Source organism: Grampus griseus (assembly GCF_964374135.1).
Source record: "Grampus griseus genome assembly, chromosome: 12".
Classification (NCBI taxonomy): Eukaryota; Metazoa; Chordata; class Mammalia; order Artiodactyla; family Delphinidae; genus Grampus; species Grampus griseus.
Genome location: NC_139006.1, coordinates 70206432 through 70230152, shown reverse-complemented (window position 1 = coordinate 70230152; position 23721 = coordinate 70206432). Strand labels below are relative to the sequence as shown.

General features: G+C 38.9%; 1 protein-coding gene across 4 annotated transcripts in view; it reads left to right on the top strand.

The window, feature by feature from the left end:
- Window positions 1-23721, top strand: part of TCF4 (transcription factor 4) — a 360765-nt gene that overhangs the window by 161961 nt on the left and 175083 nt on the right. For all 4 annotated transcript variants that reach the window (XM_082667162.1, XM_082667160.1, XM_082667161.1 and 1 more), the window contains one exon: window positions 19466-19530. In XM_082667162.1, coding sequence (XP_082523288.1) covers window positions 19466-19530 — 65 coding nt within the window. The remainder of the gene's footprint in view (window positions 1-19465; window positions 19531-23721) is intronic.

Below are 23721 nucleotides of genomic sequence, written 5' to 3'. Positions count from 1 at the left end.
CAAGCCCCAGCGTGTTGTGTTCTGTCCTCTAGCTGGCAAATTTACGGCACGACAGTTTATTCATCCTCATGCTTTTTGGAGACACCTCATCACGTATTTGTGCTTCGATCTTCCGGTGCCTCCCTCCGTGTGCTACCCATAAGGTCGAAAGAAAAGCAAGTATTCTGTTTGTCTATTCAGGGTGAGTTTTTTTTTTCTTTTTTGGACGATTTTTTTTTTCTGTGCTTTTTCTTTTTAATATATTCCCTTTGTGGTTTAATGTAAGAGTTTGGGAATGTGCCCATAATTCTCTCACTCAACACTTCAGGTTTAGTGTTGGGCTTCAAACGTAATTTTAAGAGACCCTGTACAATCCAAATGGATACCCAGAAACCCCAGAACCAGAGATATGGACAAGCATTCAGTACAGAGAGCTATTAATTTATAAACCCTCTGTGTGTTGCTTTCGGAATGTGTGACTGGAGATTGGCAAATAACCACTTTGTGCCAACCTGGTACCATGATTTGTTAGACTAGCCTAAAGTTAAACCGAAACTTCTATCTCACTCTTGACATTAGAAAGAAAAAACCTAAACATAGTTCTGACTGGATGTAAGATTTGATCTTCAGGTTGAAAAATGATTATTACTACGTCAGATCTTTTTGCTGAGGCAGATGTTTAAAAAAAAAAAGGTTTGTATAAGGATTAAAGGAAAGGTTTGCATAAGGGGAGAATGAAAGCATATTTCTTTAAAAATTGTCAAATTAATAAGCATTGTTACTCTCAAATAATATAAAACAACTTCAGGCAGTTCCTAAGATGCAGTTTCCTGTTTATTTAAAGTTAAGTTATAATTCCCCAAGTTGCTAGCCCAGCATAAAGAAAGAATATAAATATGCCTTGTTAGGGGAAGGTAGAAACTTTGATATGCTAGGTTTTATTTTTTAGAGTATCTCAGTGAAATAGAGAGTATCATGAGCTATTTAATGAGAATTTTAAAGTGAATCTTTTTTTCCTATTATGCAATTAAGAATGACTAGATTTTTATTACTTATTAATCTTTTAGAGATCTGAGAAACAGAATTTTATTTCAATTTCTTGCTTTTTCCAACTTTCGTCTTGTCACAGTTTGTATATGAATGTGTGAGTGTACACACATGTTGTGTAAATGTGTGTGTGTCAGTATCTGGAGATTACGGTGAGTGAGTCTGTCCCCTTTCCTTTAAAATCTATTGTGTTAAAATAGCAGGCAGAAGAAGGTTTTTTTTCTTTTAGTTTACTTGTTTTTGATGTGGGCAAACTGCCCATCCAGATGGTAGAAATTCACCTGTAAACAATCTGAAACGATAGGTTAATTCTGACATTTTATATAACTTTTTTATTTTCTTTTCGTACAGTACAACTGAGTGCAGAGTAACTACTCAAGATGATGTTTCCTCACCACCAACCCCCTTTTTCTTTTAAAGCGTTTCCTGCTGTGATTGGTTCTCCCCCTGCCCCAAATCAGTATTTTGGGCTCAATTAAAATCTGTGGCTTTAGGCACTTTGCTCTTCTTGTCAAAACCACATCTGATGAAATCTTTGACTGCTTTTAATATGTGTAAATGAGGAATTGATGGGAGAAGTAAAGGAACAAGTGTCGATCAGCAGGTTAGTGGTGGAGAAGCAGATCATTTTAATTGTGGAAGCTCAACGATCCTCTCTGGCTTTGATAAATTCACTGTTAGTTTTCTCCTCCCACCAAATTCACAACTCCTACCTTTCTCAGTAATGCCCAGCCTGGTGTTAGCAACCGGAATCCTGAAATTTGGTTTTGTTTTCAGTGTGGTTAGCCTCTGGTGGCTTCTGTGCCTGAGCAAACTGGAGATGCTTTGAAATGATTTGTTGACCTGTTATCAAGGAATCCCGTTATTTCTCAAAGCAGGTTTTGGGGGTGTTTACACAGTAGAGCATGAAAGGGAAAGGGAGTATTGGAGATTGTTTTCAGTCATAGTAATTGTAATCGTACTGTATTTACAAGTTCCTTTTGAATGCTATCCTCTTGTTTTTATTTCTAGAAAAATCCTTTGTTTGAATACATTATTTCCCGAGTTGTTTACATAATAAAGATGGCTCTAGGGGCATCTTCCCTGGTTTATTCCCTTGGGAGAACATTTTTGAAAGTGATCCACTAAGATTATACCTGTTCAGATTTGGGACCCTAGTCGTGGTACTGTTGGCTGCTTTTTCTGTTTCCTGTTTTGCAGATGTTAATTCCTTTGGGTAATTTTTTTTAAGTGATGAGATTTTCACTGTCCAGCAGCAAGCCACGTTTCCTGGAGTTACTGAACTCTGAAATAGGAAACCTGTGGGGGATCAGTTTTACCCTCCCCAGAAGCTGTTGCTTAAATCAGGGAGAATTACTGCCCCATGACTGAGAATTTTAAAGGAGTTGTTTCACTAAAATATCCACAAGCTTTCTTTCAGGTATTGCATCAAAATTCACATGTGTTTGTGGCCCATGAAGCCAGGATTCCTGGCAGGATTCTCATCCAGTTGCTTCTCCTGTTTCCCTTGCAAACTTTCCCATTGGTTGGGGTCTGTGGAGAGATTTCAGTGGCTCGCTGGTGGAAATGTTTAGGAGAACATTTGCGTATCAAAACAGACTAGATATTTGCAAAAAAAAAAAAAATGTTTATCTGAGAAAAAAAGAATCCACTTAGGATTAGGAAGTCACTGCTTTAAACATTTTAAAAGCATTTGTGATTTCCCGGAGTATATTATGCACGAGTAAGGCCTAACCTGACATTCAGGGGTCATGCCCGCATCCATATTTTTAAAAAGCTTATAAGATAATGAACATTTTGCTTAATGATTAAGATCTGTACCTATATGTGGTATAAAAATTCCCCCCAAATTAAAGGACACAGATATATCCAAAAATTGTTTATGATTTAGTGAACCTATGAAACAAAAGATGCAGGGAAACTGCCTCCTTCTTTTCCTCCTTTATGTATTTTTCCCCCATAAAACCCAATTGTGTTGCTGTGTTGTGACATTCGGTTCTACTGGAGTCCATGAGCTTTCTCTTTTTATTTATTTATTTATTTAACATCTTTATTGGAGTATAATTGCTTTACAATGGTGTGTTAGTTTCTGCTTTATAACAGAGTGAATCAGCCATACATATACATATATCCCCATATCTCCTCCCTCTTGCGTCTCCCTCCCACCCTCCCTATCCCACCCTCTAGGTGGTCACAAAGCACGAGCTGATCTCCCTGTGCTGTGTGTAAGCTTTCTCCTAATGGTGATGATTTAAATATCAGATCTTCCTCTTTTTTTCTTGGTAAAGAGTTTAATGTGGACATACTGGTGTTCAGATTATTAAAGTTTTAACTGCATTACACTGATAGGTTGGAAACAGCAAATATAAAACTCAGGGCAGGCCAATTTTGTTAACAGTGTAGGGGCTGAACGTTGACAATTACTGTACTTAAAAATCCCTCGGATCAGGTGTTATTTTGCCGTCTGGACATTTTAATTAGTAATAAAAATGTGGATCTGGATACACAGAAATAGGATCTACAGTACACAACGGCCCGATGCACTCTGTTGGTGTTGAGGTGTGCCTGGCTACATTTTGTGTGTGTATGTGCTCGTGTGTAAGTGTAATTGTGTGTTGAGTATGTGTTCATTCCTCCTAGTAAAGCCAAGCATAGGATTCTATCACAATACCAAAAAACGTGGCTACTTTTCTTGAATAAGAAGTGAAAATGTGTAAAAAGTGTACTTATATTCCTAAGTAATACTTGCCTATATCTTTTTAATGGTCATGCTTCCTCGTGTAATATATGGTATGGCATGTCAGTACAGTGCTGACATTAGAGGTAGGCTTGGGCAAGAGATGTGGCTCCTCCATTTCATAGCTGTGTGCCCTAAGACAAATAAATTAACCTCTCTGAGTCTCCCTTTTTTCTTACATATAGAATGAAAGTAATGATAATAATAATGATACCTATCTAACAGAATTATGATGAAGCTTATAAGAGCATGTATGTGAAAGCACTTGGTAAAATACAAAGAGCTGTAACAGTTGATTTTTAATACAAGTTGCCAGTCATAACCCACATAAGCATCTTCGTAATACAATAAATTGTCTCATATTAAAAAATAAGGAGATGCAAATATAAGAGTACAGTAACAAATAGTAACTTTAGGACCACCAGAAAATATGTTCATAATTTTAAACATAAAGCAAAGTGATCCATTTTTATAAAGTATCTGTATATGCTCTTTGAAATAATGTTATTCTTAATTAAGGCAGACGCGGGTACATTTGAGGGAAATAGTGACCCTCTGGAGAAATGGAGACTGAAAATAGTTTAGGGAAATGAGTCTTAGTGTCTTCTCGTTCGGAAAGATGCATACGTGTTTCTCTTAATCATTATGAATTTCTTGTTTGTAAACCAGTGTGAATACTTAAACGATAGTCATTATTGTTTAGAAAAACCTACCTTTACAATTTATACACACACAGACACAAACACACTCACACACGCATCATATTATATGTAAATTTGCTCAAGAAGGCATTCTCCCCAGGAAGTGAGGGTGTTGATAAAATTGATGTTGGACACTGGACCAGATGAGTTTGGATACTTCTGTAGAAAGCTTTTTCTGTTTTTATTACAAGTTCAGTTCTCTTCCTGAGAATTCTTCGGAAAGGATTTGTTTTCTTTACTGAGACGAATGGTGTCATGGAATACTGTGGTCTAATGATGCTATTTTGGTCATTTCATTAATTTCATCTTCTTCTCCCTTAAAGTAATAAATGCATACCTTGATTATAATACAAATTATATTTACATTACATTGTTTCTAAGAACAAATATTTATTTTTATAGACAACCTGGTTTTAATCAGTGTCTTAGAAAGCTTCTAAGACTTGTCTCTGGAACATGGTATTAGCAGAAGTAGGCAGGTTTTTTTTTTTTTTTTGGTGAGGTGTTAGGGGGAGCTAAATTCAACCAAGGCAGTCTTCAGTTAATTCATTAATCTGGTAAATATTAAGTAAACTACAGAAGAAACAGAAACGTGCCAGTTGTGACTATACAGCTTTTCAGGTTTTTTGGACTTGAAAATGGAAACTGGTTTCATTTAACGTTCTATCAGTTTAATGTAAATGTCTCATTCTAATGACCAGTTTCATTGACATCTATTCTAATCTAGTGAACAGAGAGGCTCTACATATAATTTGTCTGGAAATTTTTGAAATGAGGCTACAGGTCCTCCTCTTTGAAGCTTCCTTTGATAAAAATGGCCTTGTGTGCCTTAACCTTCCAGAGTTCAGCATTGACAGTCAGGAGGTGAGAGAGAAATTGTGGGACTCCTTTAAAAATTATCCCAGAGAAGGGATTCAGCTACACATCGGGGGGACAACATTTAAAATTTATTAAAAAAGTAATTCAAAGGAAAGTCTGTAGCCGAACTCCTTAATTGTGATGCATTTGCTGAGTTCCCCTCTTCCATCGTCGGGCCTGCTCCGATGCCATATGGCCTACCATGGAACATTTAACTTGTCAGATATAATGGATTGTCCTGGAAGCAGATTTTTGCTTTGAGCATTCGGCTCCTTTCTTGCGTTTCACTCTCAGCTCCAGGCTGCAGGATGAAGGATTGTGGTGGAAACGCAAAGAAGAGACACACAGTTGATTCCCCTTAAGAGAGTGACCTATATGCCACAAAATTTTACCCACGTAAAGAGGCATTATCCCCATCACTGGCCTTAGCAGGCTGCACGTCAGAATCATTTAAATTTGCCTGGACTTCACAAATTGTGTAAACATTTCAGAACTGAGTGCTTTGGAATAATAAACCATCATCATTTTCACTTATGCAAAAAGGGTGTAGCCACATCGGCCAAAAGATAAGTGTTATTTATCATGACCTACATGTAACCTATACCACCTGGTTGGTAGATGCTGTAAATTAAGTTCAACTCTCAAATCTACCGAGAATGCTTAAAAAAAAAATCACCTGATGACGATGTTACATGGCTTCATTGTTTTTGTTTAGTGAGTGAGGTGGGGTTGAAATGATCATTTAGGTGGATAGACAAGTAGCAGTTAATTATCCTACTAAGCTTTCCATCTTGAAACCTTCTGTTTATTCTAATGCACTTGAAATGAGAGATTGGACATCCTGTGGATTATTTAACTTTTATCTGTAAATGTAAAAAATACAGTATCTGAGGTTGGTTTTAATTTGTTGCTTTCATGAGGTAATTCATATTTTCTTTTCAATTTGTGATATTGTTTCTGAAATCAAAAGCTCGGAAAGGGCTAGGAGGAGTTTGTGACTTTTGCATCTATAGGATAACTTCCTTTAAAAGAATAAGCAGCACCCTTTCTACACGTACATGTACATACATAGCTGCGAGATACTCTTCTGGCAAAATCTACTGTAACCCCAAAGCTAATATTATAATACAAAGACCCAGAATAGACAACTTACAAATAATCAATCAAGCACAAACCAGTGGGAAAATAAGTAACGTATGTATCTCAATTTAACCATAAAACGGTACATATTCGATTGCTCTAGGGTTACAAAAATTAATAGATTTGTATATGACACATGGAATTACTCTAAAAGAAACTGTCTATTGGCAAAGGGTAATTTAATACACTTCCCAAAACATGTGTGTTTATGTATTAGAAATTTAACATTTAATTTACTTCTACAAATTCATGTTTTCTAGATAATTCTTCATATAGATCTATAAAAACTACAGTGGCCTTGAAAACTGATATAACCTCACTTCTATACAAAGAAGAGTTACTTCTTTTTAATGAACAACTTTCCGTGAAGCAGTTAAGAAATCTCTGTTAAAGTCAGTATTGAATCATAAAGTGTACTACTGTATATTTCTTACTAATCCTAAACTGAGCACATTTGTTTTATTGATGCCCCGATAGGATGATTTTTTTCCCCCCTCTCTGTATTCAAATTTTGGTCAGGGTTAGTCCTAAATGAATTTGGGTGGTGCCTGGCCAGAGCCAGCTCTTGTTGGGGCTTGTGTGCCCTCTGCTGGCTCACATTGAAATGACTGGTATGTGGGGTTCTTCATTTCTTTTACTTTTCAAGGTTGGTTTTTTTTTGTTTTTTGTTTTGTTTTGTTTTGATATTTTTACACAATCAGATATTTGCAGTGATTATAAAGTTGTAGGTTAATACTGAGTATGGAAGTTAATTTGTTTTTATTAGGAAATGAAGGGGTTTTGTTTGGGGTTTTTTGGGGGGAGTTTGCTTTTGCTAAATAGACTCAATAGCTCAAATAGCATGTAAAGTATATGCCACTCTTTTTAAAAAATAAATTTATTTATTTATTTATTTATTTATGGCTGCGTTGGGTCTTTGTTGCTGTGTGCAGGCTTTCTCTAGTTGCGGTGAGCGGGGACTACTCTTCGTTGCGGTGCACAGACTCCTCATTGAGGTGATTTCTCTTGTTGCGGAGCACGGGCTCTAGGTGCACAGGCTTTGCGGGCTCTAGAGCTCAGGTTCAGTAGTTGTGGCGCACGGGCTTAGTTGCTCCGCGGCATGTGAGATCTTTCCAGACCAGGGTTCAAATCTGTGTCCCCTGCCTTGGCAGGCGGATTCTTACCCACTGTGCCACCAGGGAAGCCCGTATATGCCACTCTTGAGTTATTAAGTGGTTGCTTTCAGGTGACCGTTAATCGTATTCCCGTTGCTTTTGTAGATCCTCCTGGCCTGATTATACTCAAGAAGAATTCTTGTTTACTGAGTTGGAAATGGACTTGAAAAGGATAAATCATTGAAATTTTGAAACGTGACTCCTTGTATGTAGTAGCTAATGCCTCATAGAGAACTCCCTTATAGGCTTGACTGTTTTCACTTGCTTTGTGAAGGAAAATGAGCCTGTATTTACACCCTAATGTTCTGTAAAGGCATTTTTGGTTTCCTTGCAGACCAAATTAAGCTATTCTTCCTGGCAGACGTTGAGAATCAGAGTTTGAGTGGAACCTTTTTTTGTTTTGTTTGGCTGCTTTGGTTGTTTTTTATAGAGTGTAAGATGTTAACGGAGCAAATCCCTGATGGTTTCAGGTCGCAGGACTAAGTTATACAAGGGCGGTTACAGAGGGAACATCTTGCCTCCCCGCCATTGCTTGGGTGGAGAGTATCCTTGGGTCTTGGTAGTGAAGACCAGGGCTCTGTATAATGAATATGCCTTTAAAATAGCAGCAATTTTTGTTGACAAGTTTCCACCAAATTCTTTATAAAATTGATTATGTATAAGTGATTTCTGCATGTCTCCGAAATGACTTGATCGAATCCAGGTGATTACTCTGTGGTGGTTCGTTTAGATCTTTACAATTCTTTTTTTTTTTTTTTTTTTTTGCAAATTTCTCTAATTTGTAAGCAGATTCCATCAAAAAACTCCCAAACGTATGGAATGATCAAAGAACTTAGAGCTAGAGCGCTAGAGAAACTTAGACGAAATGTCATCTAAGTTTTTTCCAGTTTTCCATCTTTCCAATCTGAGGTACCAGTTACCTTAAAATTTGTTTTGGTTAAATCATGTAAGTGTTAGTTTTTATTTACTTTGTTTTGTTTAACATTGTCAAATAACTGCAAACTGCATTCTAACAAATATCCATTTCCCGCTAAATCTGTTCTAACGGTATCTGGCGTGGAATCTCAAATCTACGTCTTTCCTCTTGTCTCCTGTTACCACACTGAGGTTGTGTTAGGTGCTCTCTCATTATTCCCATTATACCCCTGACTATGTACATTACTGGCTTTGCTCCCTAACATTTCACCCATCTAAACTCTTAACTCTTGGGAGTAACGTTCGTCGTTGACGTACCATCAGCCAACACGTGGTAGGTACACAGAGCTACCCTACAAATATTTATTTCTGTATCTCATGGTTTTTGGACCTCTTTCAAAGCTGTTCAGAGGATCATTTTTGCAAGCTTCAGAGCTGAAAATTGCTGTCTGTAAACATCTATTCCACGTGATAGATTTTATTTTCTTGCACATTTTTGATAGGATGCGGTCACTGTTCTGACTACTCCCCTTCTCTCTCCTTCCTCCCTTCTGCCTTCTCCCTCATCATCCTTTCCTCTGCCTCTCCCCTTCCTTCCTATGGCCCCCGCCTTCCTCCCTTGATTTAGTCATGCTTGTATATTCAGTAATTGGAAGGTTTTTCTTAAACATCACAGTGTGGAACTTAGTGGTTTATGTAATTCTGTCTGTGAACCATCACCTTCCTTTAACAGGGGAATTGGACTCTGAGTAGTTTGGTCCTGTTTCCTTCCTAGCTTGATTGTCATGGGGCCATTCTTTTAAAGTTGATGTTGAAGGGCAGCCTCAGTGGTTAGCATTCTTCCTACTCTTTGTCTGCTCTGTGAATGCCCTGAGTTGTATTTTGAATTGTGGGCTGTTTCACCCCCAACTTCTCAGTACTGTATACTTAGGGAATATAAAACCTATATAGTCTAAGACTAGAGAAATGATTATCTAATATGTTACAGATACATCTGTAGATGACATTTAGATTATCTTCTGTCTCGGGTTAGAAATGTTACTTATATACTTATGTGTATATATAATACTTATTGTATCATACGTATGTGTAACCTGTATTTAAAATTTTCATGAGACCTCCACCTCCTTTATTTTTGTGCATTCTTGAGTATCATATCAAATGCATGTAATTTCTTTAAGAGATGATAGTGGTTATATTCTAATTGTTAGTCGTGAGCTGAGCTTGAAAACCGAGGCCATCTCTTACATGCCCTGGTGCTAAAATATGTAATTTTCCTACGTAGACACTTTATAACAAACATAATGCTAAACCTTTTCCTCAGTTTTCTGTTCTGATATGCCAAATTCAGAGTTTGGTCATTATTATTTTTTACATTTAATATTAGTAAGACTCTGTTAGAACATCAGTTTAATGGGTAGCACATAATTTATTGCTAAAAGCAATTTGCACAGTGAAACGTAGCTGCTGATTTTCTTAAAATTTGCTGATTAATTCCAAATAATCGAGCCAGGCAACAAAGTCTTACTCATATGATATCGTCTGTGCTGCATCTGGCCAGAAATGTCATCGATCTCCTCCAGAGGGATCAAAGGGCCGGATTCTCTCCCCCAGCATGGACTTGTAATGCCTTCAGTAGAGCGTGGATGTGGGGAATATATGGGTGGAAGGGCCCTTTTAGGTTAACAAACCAAGTCTGGCTCACTAGAGCTTGATCCTGGAGTCTAAAGGCGACCTCTGTCTTAGGGTAGAAAGGGAGAAGAGATACTTTCAGAGCAGTGGCCAGTGGGGCTGATAGAAGGAATGTCGTTTCACCTCCAGGACACTTAGATCTTGGAATTCTGTTGTTTATTAGGGCCATCTACTTGGTAATGTGAGCTGAATTTCTTTAACACAACCAATCTTCATGAGCAGAGATGAACAAATGTAGAGGCCTAGCACATTGCCAGGAAGAGGTTTCTCTAACCCACAAAATGTAACTGTCTGAAAGGGTCTTGGAGATCAACACTTGTTTACTTTTTAAAAATCCAATTAAATAGGTTGGATTAGATAGTCATTGATTTCTTTTTTTTTTTTTTTTTTTTGGTTATCTACCAGCTTACCAGGTTTATATGAGAGTTTCACCTAAAGTAACCTTGAAGGCTGAACCTGTTCACTTAAATTGGTTACTCTTGTCTGTGGCTTGTTAGACTAACCAGTGGAGTTTTATTTTAAAAAAAACAGAGATTCTGGACCACATTCCACTGAATGTAAGTCCCCTGGGGTAGAGAACCCAGGAATCTGTTTTAAGAAAAGTCTTACTGATGATTCTCATGATGGGCAGGGTTTTTGGGCCATGGAATTGAATTTCAGGAGATTGCTTTTCTCCACACCCATCCTGTATCTTCCTTTCCTCTTAAGAGTACAACAAAAATATTTTATTTCTGTTTGCTTTTGATGCCTTTCGTGTGTATCGCAAGATTGACCTTTTTCAGTTTTACATGAAAAACTATTACGTATTCAAATAAAAAATAAGATTTCAAATGCATATGTTGTTTCTTCAGAGGCCCTCACAAAGTCTTTCATTGCCTTGGTTATACCCAGTCACCATAGGCACAAACTGTAATAAAAATATAAAATAGGGCAGGCAGAGCCATTAAGATCTTATTCACATAAAACCAGTGGTAAGTTACGCATTAGAAGTAAGTTGACCTATTTCGGGGTTAGCCTTAGTCCCTCAGGCCCCTAGGGGACCCTTGTACAAATTGCTGATTCAGAAAATCATTACTCTGGTGGCTCAAGTGGCACTTTAGTGGCCTTAAAGAGTTATTTGACACACCTCCCCAAAGAGCTAAGTTATCCCCATGATTATGTTGATTAATTGCACACTCTGTGGAATTAGTGTTATTTTCAGTGAAAGATTTTCCTGCACTGGGAAAAGAAAGCATAAAACTCACGGGTTCTCATTTGATAATGTGTGCACTTCTCCTAAGAGTGACACCGAGGAAGAGGATGATTCTGGCTTTTGTTGGTCTAGGGTAGGTGAAATAATCTATAAGGCGGTACTTTCATTTTGCATTGAGAAGGTGATTTTTGGTGTCCCAGAGGGTGGTCACTCAAAATGTTTACCAGTTCTAATATTTTCATCCATCAAAGGACTCGAGAATGCCTCTTTGACTTACTACGAATTGAGGAGAGGGCTATGCTACATAGTGAGAAAAAGACAGGTGGAATCATCTTTGTTACCACAATAGAAACCAGTAATACATCTGGAATACTCCAAGAAGAGGCGGCGTATTGTAAAAACAGGCTTTGGTACAGGAGTTGGTAATTTATGTTCTAGCTTCGTCTCTTAATATCTGTACAACCTCTCTTATTTGTTATAAGTGGGTTACCCTTTCTGAATTTTAGTGACCTCTTCTATAAAAATAGGGGTTGAAATGCCCATCTAAGGAATTCTTAGGATGTTGTTATCTTAAATAATGTAAGTTAAATTACTTTGCACACTATATAGTGCTTTGCAAATGTGAGGGCTTTAAGGAGAATTGAATATTGATTCAAACCATGTTCAGAATCGCCCCAAATACAGAGTTTGGGTGGTGCCTCGAGATACTCTTAAGTATATCTGGAATTTTGGTACACTCGCTGCTTTGAAGGCAATGCAGTGTCTGGATGAGGTGGGGTGAATCAATGACAGAAAGCAGCCCAAACTCATAATTTTCTGAGGTCAGAGCTCTAGATCATTACTGAGTGTTCTACTTTGATGATTTAAGAACATCAGTGAAAGTGAGCACTGATGCTAGTCTTTCCTGGGAAAATGGCTTGGCCCCTATTTCCCATCATCCTTTGCTGCAAACTATGTACCTGATCACTTTTCCCCAGAATTTTCTTTCTGTTCTCAATTTAGGAAGAGGGGGATGAAGAGAATTTTCTAGGCTGTGGAACGACTGTTTTATCTGCTGGAATTGAGTCGTAGCTCTTTTAGCATGACGTTTATTAAATTTGGATTTTTAAAATGCCTCCTGGTATGGTAAGATTCTGCAGGAGAGAACCAGTGGTCTTCTCTGAATTTTAGAAATCAGGAGAATAACGTCAGCTTCTGATTTCTTGTAAAGCCAGACTCCCACCTCCGAGCTAGAATCAGGGAAAATTAAAGTTGATGGCCAGTCAGAACCACAAAGGTGTATCTGCATGGAAACATCACAACAAGACAAAGATGTTTTTAGGTCAATTAAAATAAAATTCAAATGTTAAACTTATTTATTTGATAGAATATTACCAACATATATTAACCCAGTGCATGCTTTGAAATATTAAGTTTTTTAAAGTAGTAGTTTCTCAGATTCCTCTGAACTTGTGTTAATAGGCAAAAAGATGGGGCCGGTATGTGTATTCAAATAAATTTGGGAAAGATTATATTAAATGAAATTAAATGTCTCCACTGCAGGACTTCTCAGAGGCTTTAACATGCTAGGATACAGTGTATATTTCTGCCTGTCAAGGAGGGATATAGACAGCTTGTAACATTTCCTGGGCCTTTTGATTTGCCTCCCTTTTGTTTTTTGGAACCTGTTGTCGGGCTACTATTCCACAGAAGACACTTGTGAGCGATGTTGTGTTGTCCTATAATTTTATATATATATATATATATATATATGTATATATTATATATAGTTTTTTTTTTTTTTGCGGTACGCGGGCCTCTCACTGCTGCGGCCTCTCCCGTTGCGGAGCACAGGCTCCGGATGCGCAGGCTCAGTGGCCGTGGCTCACGGGCCCAGCCGCTCTGCGGCATGTGGGATCTTCCCAGACCGGGGCACAAACCCGTGTCCCCTGCATCGGCAGGCGGACTCTCAACCACTGCGCCACCAGGGAAGCCCCTATAATTTTATTTTTACTTTCCCTCTTCTCTATGCATTGATATGAAGTCACGTTCTTCACATATGGAATGTGTAGAGATGCAGTTTGCTGCCATGTTTTTGTCAATTAGTTGTTTCCAGTTAACTTAGAGATGGTTGCAGTTTATTGTGTGACGTCACAGGTTCTGGTGTACATCATTTGCACAGCTTTAAAGTACCTAGAGACCTTTTAGGAATAAAACACCATGTAAATGTAAATTATCACCACCTCTAAGACACTTTCATTAATTTCATATCAAATTCATGAGTGTTTTGAGCTCTGGGATTTGAGTCTTCAGTATTGGGCTTCTCGCTTATTTGTAGATACTTTTTTTCAGAGTTTAAATTCCAGCAGCACAGAATAGCACTAAGAGGCCAGCCATGGGAATCAAACTGGCAGGATTTGAATCCTGGCTCTAACGCTTACTGCCTTTGTGACCTTGGGCAGTTTTCTGTATCTCAGTTTTCTCATCTGTAAAGTGGTGTTTATATTACGTTGCCTCACAGGGTTGTTGTGTAGATTGAATGAAGCAATCTACGTAACCCTTTTGTGTAGCGGGTAATACATGACAAGGACTCAGGTATTCTTACGTGGGCAAGAGAGGAAAAGGCAGGCGCGGGAAAGATGAAAGAACTGTAAATTATAACCTCATGTATATTTTTGGAACCACCCTTCCCGTTATTGTTTAATGAAATACTCTTTTCAATATACCCCCCAAAATTATAGGGTAACCAAAGATGGCTTGGGGTTGGGGACAGGGACGACAGAGATTTATTCTGATTCACACGCGGTTGTGATGAGTTCCTTAGTCTGGTAGCAGGGAACAAAAGGCTGGTTCTTCGGTTTCCAGCATGAGGATTAGCCATGAAACAGCCTTGCTGGGTATTGTCCTACAGCATCAGATAAGTTTTTTATCAAGGCTTTTCGTAGGATAATATGTTCCACTGTACAGGTGCATCTTTTTCAGTGGTGGGTGAAATACCTACCGTTTTTTTAAATTTATTTTTATTTTTTTAAATTTATTTTTGGCTGTGTTGGGTCTTCATTGCTGCACGCGGGCTTTCTCTAGTTGCAGCGAGCGGGGGCTACTCTTTGTTGCGGTGCACGGGTTTCTCATTGCAGTGGCTTCTCTTGTTGCGGAGCACGGGCTCTAGGTGTGTGGGCTTCAGTAGTTATGGCTCGTGGGCTCTAGAGCACAGGCTCAGTAGTTGTGGCGCATGGGCTTAGTTGCTCCGTGGCAGGAGGGATCTTCCCCAACCAGGGATCGAACCCGTGTCCCCTGCAGTGGCAGGCAGATTCTTATCCACCGCGGCGCCAGGGAAGCCTCCCTACCATTTATATGTAATGTTAAAAGTGGCCTTTTCAGAATGAAAGGCTACAAACCCAAACATGAACTTGTTGTTATCCTACTGGTCAACCACCCGTGGGATCATCCATGTCACAGCTTATCTCCAGAAATAGTATTATGGATAAGTTGTTCTTGCCTGTCTCTCACTCCTTCCAAATGGATTAGAACTGTCCAGGTGTAGTAATCTACTGAAGGTGATACTTCTTAGGTGTATCCCTGTGAGTTAATGAACTTATGAGACCAATTTTTTCCTTCATGTCATATTTTCATTCTCATCCAATTCCCATGACATTCCCTTACAATAGGATACCATGGATATATTGGAAGAAAAATTAGAAGTCAAATGGAAAATTATGTAAGAATATAAAAGTATTAAATTTAGAATTAATAGATATTTGTTAATCATACTCCCCCTAAATTAAAAAAAAAATTTTTTTCCTTATCCTTCGTGGGGCAGCAAGATAAAGAACAACTGAATCAATCGGCAAAAGGATTGGTCTTTAAAAATCATTGGAAGCAGCTTATATTTTCTGCTTAGCTTGAGTTTTTCGAGGGCAACAGAAGCAGCAAGTGACTCCTTTATTGATTGCCCATTGGTGCCATTTTTAATAATCAAATTTAAATATAGGTTTTAACAGCTGATGGGTTCAATTTGGACAAAACACGTGTTGACTTTCCTGATTGTTTGCTCACTGTAGATGCCGACTTGTTCTAGAGAAGGGGCTGCGCGTTGAGCTCCTTTGTCTCTAGAAGGATTGATTGACAGATGTTGTGTCTGCTCATTTACAGCGTTTTTCTTGCTTAATTTAAAAAATTGTGACATAGTATTACACGTTCCTTGTATACATCATTTTTGCAGAAGAAAGTTGTTTAGCCAATATGTCGACTTAGTTTATGAAATCCTCTCTTGTAGCTTTCATTCAGCCTTCAGTGTACCCCCATTAGGTTAGATTATTCGTTACATGCACGGCAAATCGTCACCAGCAGCAAAATTTAACATTTGGTCCTTTTAGGTATAAAATGAATCAAATGCTTGATAAGATTTGTTCCTGGTGTATATTTCAGAATCTCCCCCGCCCCTTGGTGGGCATACAACAAATGTTACTAACGGGTACTTTTAGTTTTTAAAATATGGACAACAGTACTCCATGCAGTAAAAGACTTGAGCGATTAATGCTACCCTTATGCCTCTTTTGAGTAGTTTTAGCCATGGGGCTTGGCAGTGCCACCATTGTCTTGGTGCCAAAAAATGTCCGCAGCGGCTGTCGCATTCTAGTACCGGAGGGTTGTCTCGAAAATTCTGCAGTGAACACGCCGGGTTTGTTCATCACTGCTATCTCTTTTAAATATTGGAAAAATAGAATCTTGAGCTCTTTCAAAGCTCCGTTGTGATTGTGGGGACGGGGGGAGGTCGGTGGCGAAGGATGGAGGAAAGAAGCTGTCCGCGCCAGCCAGTGGGTATAAGTGACAAAAATCCATGCCTGACACAGAGTAAACACACATATTTAGGAGCTTTTGTGTTCGCGAGCACAGATAGTTACTTAAGAATCCTACTCAAACATGTTATCAGCGCTCTTGAGAATTTTATTATCTGAAACAAATGTTCCCGGACATTTTAAGCGGAAGACCGACATCAAGACCATAGCTAATTTTTAATGGACAATTTACACAAAAGATGTATATTTTTTTCCCTTGGAAATGAGGTGTCATTGTAAAATGGCTGCTTTTTGTCATTAGGAAATTAGAGGAGTAGATATGATAGGTTTGAGAAGGTGCTTGGGTTTATCCACAGTCCCTGATTATTTTGCTCCCAAACAGAGGTTTGGGCTCTGAGGACAGATTTATAGTTGAATTTGCGAACAAAAAGATGTAATAAAGTTAAAGGCTTACACTATCAGAATGAAATGTGTTCACTCAGGATCTGTGGAGCGATCTATTTGATGGTAAAAGTGGATGCTACAGATGAAATCTTTACAAGGAGCATAATCCTTAAAAAAAAAAAAAAAAAGGAAAAAAAAAGTGCACCTCCCAGCCTCCTGCTGGCTGCGCTGCCTCTTTGGTACCTCACAGACTTCGACAGAGTCCTGGACGGGTGCCCATTGATGTCATGGAAACACTCAAATTACTGAGAATGATTCATGTCTATGCTGGTCTCTTATCCTCCCCCACACAAACAGGAGTAGATTTTTAACCCTGACAACTTGTAATTTGCAGTGAGTTTATTTTTGTATCTGGATAAATATTTTTTAACAAGCAAAATTAAGATTAAGCAGTCTGTATGTGATATGATAGTAAAGAATGCTGGGGCTTTGCAGCCAAGAGTACTTTGGGGACTCTGTGCAGCATGAATACATACTCTGATCACCCCTCGCTCCCCTCCTCTCCCTTCCTACACCCTGTTCTTTCCAGTCCACCTCTCCCTCTCTTTATTGCCCTCCCTTCCTCTCTCTTCTCTCTCCCATTTATTCTTATTCATGCTCTCTCTCTCTCTCTCTCTCTCTCTCTCCTCTCTCACATCCTTACTATTTGCATGGACCCCTTTTACCTTTAAAAGAATGAAAGGAATAGACCTAACTTATATATATATATATATATATATATATATATATATATATGAATTGAGACAAATCCTAGTAGGAAAATTCGTCTCTCCAGGTCTATGTGCTGGAGTTGAGTTGGGAAATAATGCCAGGTGGTGAAATTCTATAGGGGATAGCTTCAGTAATTTCTTCTAGAGAAAGACATAGATAGCCTTTCTTCCTTCCAGTTTTTGGAAATTACCAAAACAGGACACTAGATGTTCAGATTCCTAGGAAGTCAGAGTAAATTCTACCTCATCTATCTTCTTTCTGTCTGTCTGTTTGTCTGCCTTTCTACTGACCTCTCTACCTGCCTTTCTATTTGCTAAACAAGTGAATATTATGTCAAAGTGAATCATGTTGTGGTTGTATGGAAGCTTTGTAGATGCGAGAGCTTCAGGAAGGACGTACATCCTTTGATAGCTCATAAAAGGTAGAGTTTTTTTCTGTTATCTGTTAGTAATATTTATAAAGAGAAGTTAAAGACTATAAGTAGCTTACATCTGACTTACACAGGAGAGTAAATATGTCTTTATGACCATTTATACTTCTGAAACAGGCAAATGCATCTATTCTTTAATGCAAAATCCTCATACAGTGAAAGGTTATTCTCTTAGACCTCCCAGGACTGACACTGCTTGAGATGGTGTCTTGTTTCATTGGAATTGAAACTGGTATGGGCATTGATTTTCTACTTTGCACTGAACACTGTACCAGGAGTTGGGCGGGGGGAGTGTTTTCCCAAGTTTGAGATTCACTGAAGTCAGTGGAAAAGGTAATACTGGGGAAGAGGGTTAATGTTAAGGCTCAGGTTTGGCTTTCTTCAAAATCATCTTCCATTTTACATATATAGTGACTTACATACAAGGTATGCCTTTGACCAGATATAAGATTTATCAAAGACACATTCTTTGTGTGGTGTCAGGAAGGCATACTCTAACAGCATTGTCATTGAACTAAAAGATCATAATGAACACTGTTACTTCTAACATTTATCTTAACTTGAGTCGAGGGGGGAAAACTTGGGCATTGTAAACTTCAAAGGATCCATTCAGCCCCTCAAAATACTAGTTTTGAATTTTCCCATTGGAGAAAAGAATAGTATAGTCCTGGGTAAAGAGGACAATGTACCTTAAGCTCTAGTCTTGAAGGAAAACAGTATCCTTCAGTCTTGGGTGGGGTGGGCTTTGTGTTCTGGGCACGTGGGCGGCACTAGCCCTTTTTAATGCCCTGGTATGGATTGTTTCCTGTAAGGACTCTTTACATGTCACTAGGTGTATTCTACTGCTTAGATCTCTTATAATGTGGTTTCATTGTCTTCCTTGCTGATTATTAAGGCTCAACACACTTTTAAAAGAAACAAATGAGCAGCCTTGATTTTTACCCTTAGATATGGCCAAGTAGCATCTGAGCCTTTATCTATCTCTGCAGAGCAGTCTACAGATAAAAATTGGGTTGTTAGAATTGACACAAGACATTGACGTTCCATTATCCCTTGTTCTACTGGTAGAATCTGAAGCTGGGTTCAGAGTGGGCAATTTTTCAAAAGCCCTCTTTCCCAAATGTAAATTCCATGATCATCTTTATCATGATGGACTTTACTCCTGGGAAAGGGAGTTTAAATAAAAGAGAGAGAGAGAGAGAGTCCCAGAATTTTGAATAGTTTCTTTGCTTTATTCACCATCTGGAGAGCCCTGATTGATTAGCTTTGGCCTCACCATTAAGTGCCAGTATAATCAATGGGAATGACTAGGCTAGGGTCATTACATAGATAATTTGCCTGCTGTGTAAATAAAAATGAAATTGTTTAAATTTTGTGAGAGAGAAAGAAAGTGGAAATAAGGAATGACAATTTGTTTGTTAGAGAAAGTGGAGGCCATTGGAATGACAGTTTTTGGAAGTGTGGAGCAGTTTGGCTAAGAATAGGAATGAAGGATATTTTTTTTCCAGTTTATCATAGCCAGAGTGAGGAAGTGTTATTCCCTGTCTTGCTTGCATACATTGCCAGTAGTGCCTACTTTACGTATGTAAACATCGGGGAAGAGAAGTGGATGTCTGTTACCTGGAGGAGATTTTTTTTTTTTAAAGAAAAACACAATTTACACTTTTTTTGTTGTTTCTCTTGGCAGGTAAAACAGAAAGGGGCTCCTACTCATCTTATGGGAGAGAATCAAATTTACAGGGTTGCCACCAGGTAAGTGAGAATCTCGCGTTGGGAAAGGGTTGAGAGAGAATGAACCTGGTAAATCACTTTGTTTTGTAAATTAGATGATGCGTTTTAGACTGTGGCACTAATGCACTGAGAATCTGCCGATGCCTGTCTCTTTTTAAAAAGTCAGGAAATAACACAGAGCGTGGAAGTCATAAACACCTCATCGTATCAGAATTGTGTTCACTGGCTTGTTGTTATTTTTTTAATCCATCAGCCGGTACCAGTGGCACTGTTTGCAAACCAGCGATCTCGGGTAAAGTGGTTCTATCAAAAGAGTTTATTTGCAATTAAGAACTTAAGAATTTCTTAGCCTGGAAATGCTTCGTGCAGCCATGTGTCAGATCCTGGGTTCGGGTGGCTACTGCCCTAAATTATAGTTTTCATAGGGGCTGTAGGATGTTGTGTGAAAACAGGGTTGTATTGAGGGATAAAAATGTCTGTGAAAATATGATTTGTTGTCCCTTTTTGTTTCTGAATTGTTTTTGGCTGGAAGTCAAGGCCAGCAGGCTGACAGCAAAGCCGTCTCAAGGGAAGCATGCGTGAGCTAGAAAAATAAGAGTACTTTAATTAAATAATAAAATGCCAGTGTCATACAAAGGTATAGCGTGTGTGTGTGTGTGTGTGTGTGTGTGTGTGTGTGTGTCTGGGCACTCTGCATTTGCATACTTTCAACTCTGCAGAGAAAGCCCAGTTCTAAAAATACTATCCAGAGCCAGAAGTGTAAGCTTTGTTTCAAGACAATTGAGTTTTTATAGACGCTTTCTTTTTAATTTCAGTATCGGTACTAATCACATGTTTCAAATCTTATTATTATTATTTTTTTCCTCTAAAGATTTAGACTTTCTTTTTCTAAGGGCGTGGGTTTCTTACTTTGGAAAACTCTGGGTAGAATTTAATCATCCTCTTTCAGACTCAAAGCTTTCTAGTGTTTTATTATTCACCCAAACAGAAGCGTACCTTCTTTTCGTGCTGGGAAGGGAATGCTTGCTCTCCTGAACCCTCTCACCCTCCCGTTTTCTTTAATGGTATGGAAAAAAAATCCATTTTGATTTTTTTTTAAAAAAACAACCTGTTTCATGGATCCTGGAAAACGTAAGCAAACAGTTTGAGTCATTAAATAGAGCCTGCTCGAGAAGGTTTCCTTTAGGTATCAGTCAGGGATCCCGAAAGGCGGAATTCTGGTGGAGTGGTGGTGTTTTGTCTTGTTTTGTTTTTTCTGGATAGATTTGCATTTTTAAAGTTTACTCCTTCGGCCCAGCCATCCATTCAGTCATACTTGGCATCTGAAAGATTGGTTGTGATGAGGTGAACGGTGCTGGGTTAAGCGCTCCTGCTGCACAAGCTGCAGAGTACAGTTTATGGCAGTTTGTCTGGAAAGAATTCCGCAGGAAAGAAATTTACAGCCATTCCAGCACAACGGAAACATCTTTGGAATGTGAGTGCAAATGTGCGGGGTAGATAGCTCGGCAGCGAGCCTCCTAGCGCCGAGTCTCTGGTGCAAAGCTCTCAATTCCTGCCGAAGAGCCTGTTCCTGTGTATCTGGTTTCTCAGGGTCAAGGCAGAGGCCGTTTGAGTTTTGGGGGAGAAGAAAGTTGACAACATCCTTCCTGTTCGCTGATGGTCATGGCAGAGGTCTCTGTTTTCGACGGGCCTCTTTTTCTGGTCAATGAGAGAATAGGCTTCCTCGCCCCTGTATCCTTTCTTCCTAATAGGAATTGGCGTGATTCCTCCCAGACACAAAGATTTCCTCTGCTGAGTAAGCGCGAGGCCCCTTAACTTGTGAAAGCATCATCCAGACCGCGTGAGTCTGTCAGTGTATGTGCTGGGACACAGACCCTCCCTCGGTTTGTGGGCAACACTTCCCTCGGGTGAGACTGAAGTTAATTTTTTTGGCAGACACAAGGTGAGAAGTGGAAAGGGGCAGAGGGTGGACTAGAGGTGGACGGACTGGCGTGTGATGGCTGAATGTCTGGGCCTGGGGAATGTCTCCTTTTGAGACATTTGTGTCCAGGAAAATTCTGTTGTATACAGGAGTACGGCTGCATCCGCTTTTCTTAAAAAGTCTTCATAATAGAGCCGTGGAGTGTGGAGATTCTTTCATCCTTATTTCTGCTTCGTGATTGTGAGTCTTGCAAGGACCGACTCTCTCTTTGCTTAGCCTGGGCTCAGCAGTGTCCATAAACGGTGTGATCACTTAAGGAGAAAAGCAAAGAGCACAATTTTGGAAATTCCCTGATTGAGGAAATCGGGGCTGGAGAGGAAAAGGGTACATATTTTGAATTTCTGCTTTCGGTGAAATCTGAGACTAGAACAGACCCTAGTGTGTCTCCCAGTGAGTGAGTTTCTCTTGTGCCGAATTGTTTTTTTGAATCCCTGTCTCCAACACCAGCTATGCAAACCCAAAAGAAAGGCAGAGTCTCGGTGTCTTGGGCTTCAAGTCTAAATAGCAGATCACAGCTGAACCGATTCCCCACTGTGTGGCAAGGTGAGTGACTCGTGGAGAGGCAGCTTTTTGTTTTCTCGTGTTTACTACTTTATAGAGATGCTGGATGGAAGTCCTTTAGATGCTGTGCCCTGAGGGGCTCCAAAAACTGCTTTATCGTATTATAACAGTGTGTCCTGTGGACTTCCAGGGATGAGCACTGTTACGTATGAACGTGCTTCTTCCAGTTCCAATAGCCTTTTGTTTGGTGCAGAGAAATAGTGATGGTAAGCAACAGGTAGCCAAATGCTGTCCTGGAGAAATAAATTATTATTTTGCAATGTTTGTTGTTTCAGAATGCATCAGGTTAAAAAAATACATATCCGTCATGTGTCTCTTGAGGATGTACCACTAATAGTGATAGACATGGGACTTTTTAAAAGTGGGTGTCTTAGCTGAGAAACAAAAGCCGGCGGGTTCTTTATTAGCGATTAAATTGTTTTCATTGAAAATAGTAATGGGATGATATGAATTCATTAATGCACTTCCATATAAAATTATCAGAAATGAACTCGGTGACTTTTTCAGCCTTTCGAAATTGTATAGAAAATAAACCCATAGAAACCAAAGTGGCCAAACGGACTTTTTTTAGTTCTCACTAAATATGGCAAAACTAATTTAAATCAAATTGGAGTACGGAAATCACACCCAGGCTTGAAATGTTCTTGCCAAATTGCAACCTCATACTACTTTTTTTTTTTTTACTGGCAGGGAAAATAAAATTTATAATGGAAAGTCTGACAGAAATGAAAATGAGCGGAAATAAAGTTTTTCACAGGATAGTCCAATCTTAATACGATAACCAATAGCTAATACCTAATGGGCCTCACTGTGCATGACAAAAGGGAAAAAATGTCATTTACTTTTGGCCTCTTTTGCTGCTTTGAATAGGATGTTTGGTGACTGCAAACTTTTTTTGTCTTTCTTAATCTTCCCCGAGATCTACTGTTTTTGAGTGAGGTGGTGATGTCAACACAAATGCTTGGTATTAAGGCAGAAGTTTTCCCCTTAAATGGAAGTTGAGTATTGATTATCAGGAAGTGTTTGTCTTTTCTTTCTGGGAGATAGCTCAAGTCTAAAGCAATGGTTTCTTTATTAGTATCTCCTGGGCAAGGTTTTGTGCGTGTGCGTGTGTGTGTGTGTGTGTGTGTGTGTGTGTGTGTGTGTGTGTGTGTGTGAGATATGTGGAGAGCTGGGCCCTATCTGAGACCAATTAAAATCGCATCTTATGAGTTGGGCCTTTGCATTTCTGACAACTCCCCAAGTGATTCTAATGTGCAGCTAGGTTTGATGATTTCCTAGAATGTTCTATAGGAATCAGCTCTATTTAAAGACTTGTGTTCAAAATCTAGTGTTGCCACTGACCTTGAAAAAGCTTTTAGATTTCTTGCCGTACTTTGATTATTCAAGACATAGGAATATATTGCATATGTACTTCATTTAAAAGGCAGTGAAAATTAGTGATATTCTGAAAATCAGTAAGATGCCTCGAAATCTTTATACAAAACCCCACAACTGAATATCCCAGCCCGTATCTTGTTTTCTCTAGTGAAGTCCAAGGCTCTAACCTTATCCACATTCTTTTTCTTTCTCAGCAAGTAATCAAATAGGACTATGCTGATAAAGTTATTTGATGTTTAGATCTTAAAACTGACGGGATTTAAGAATTAGGCCTAATCTCAGATACCTTT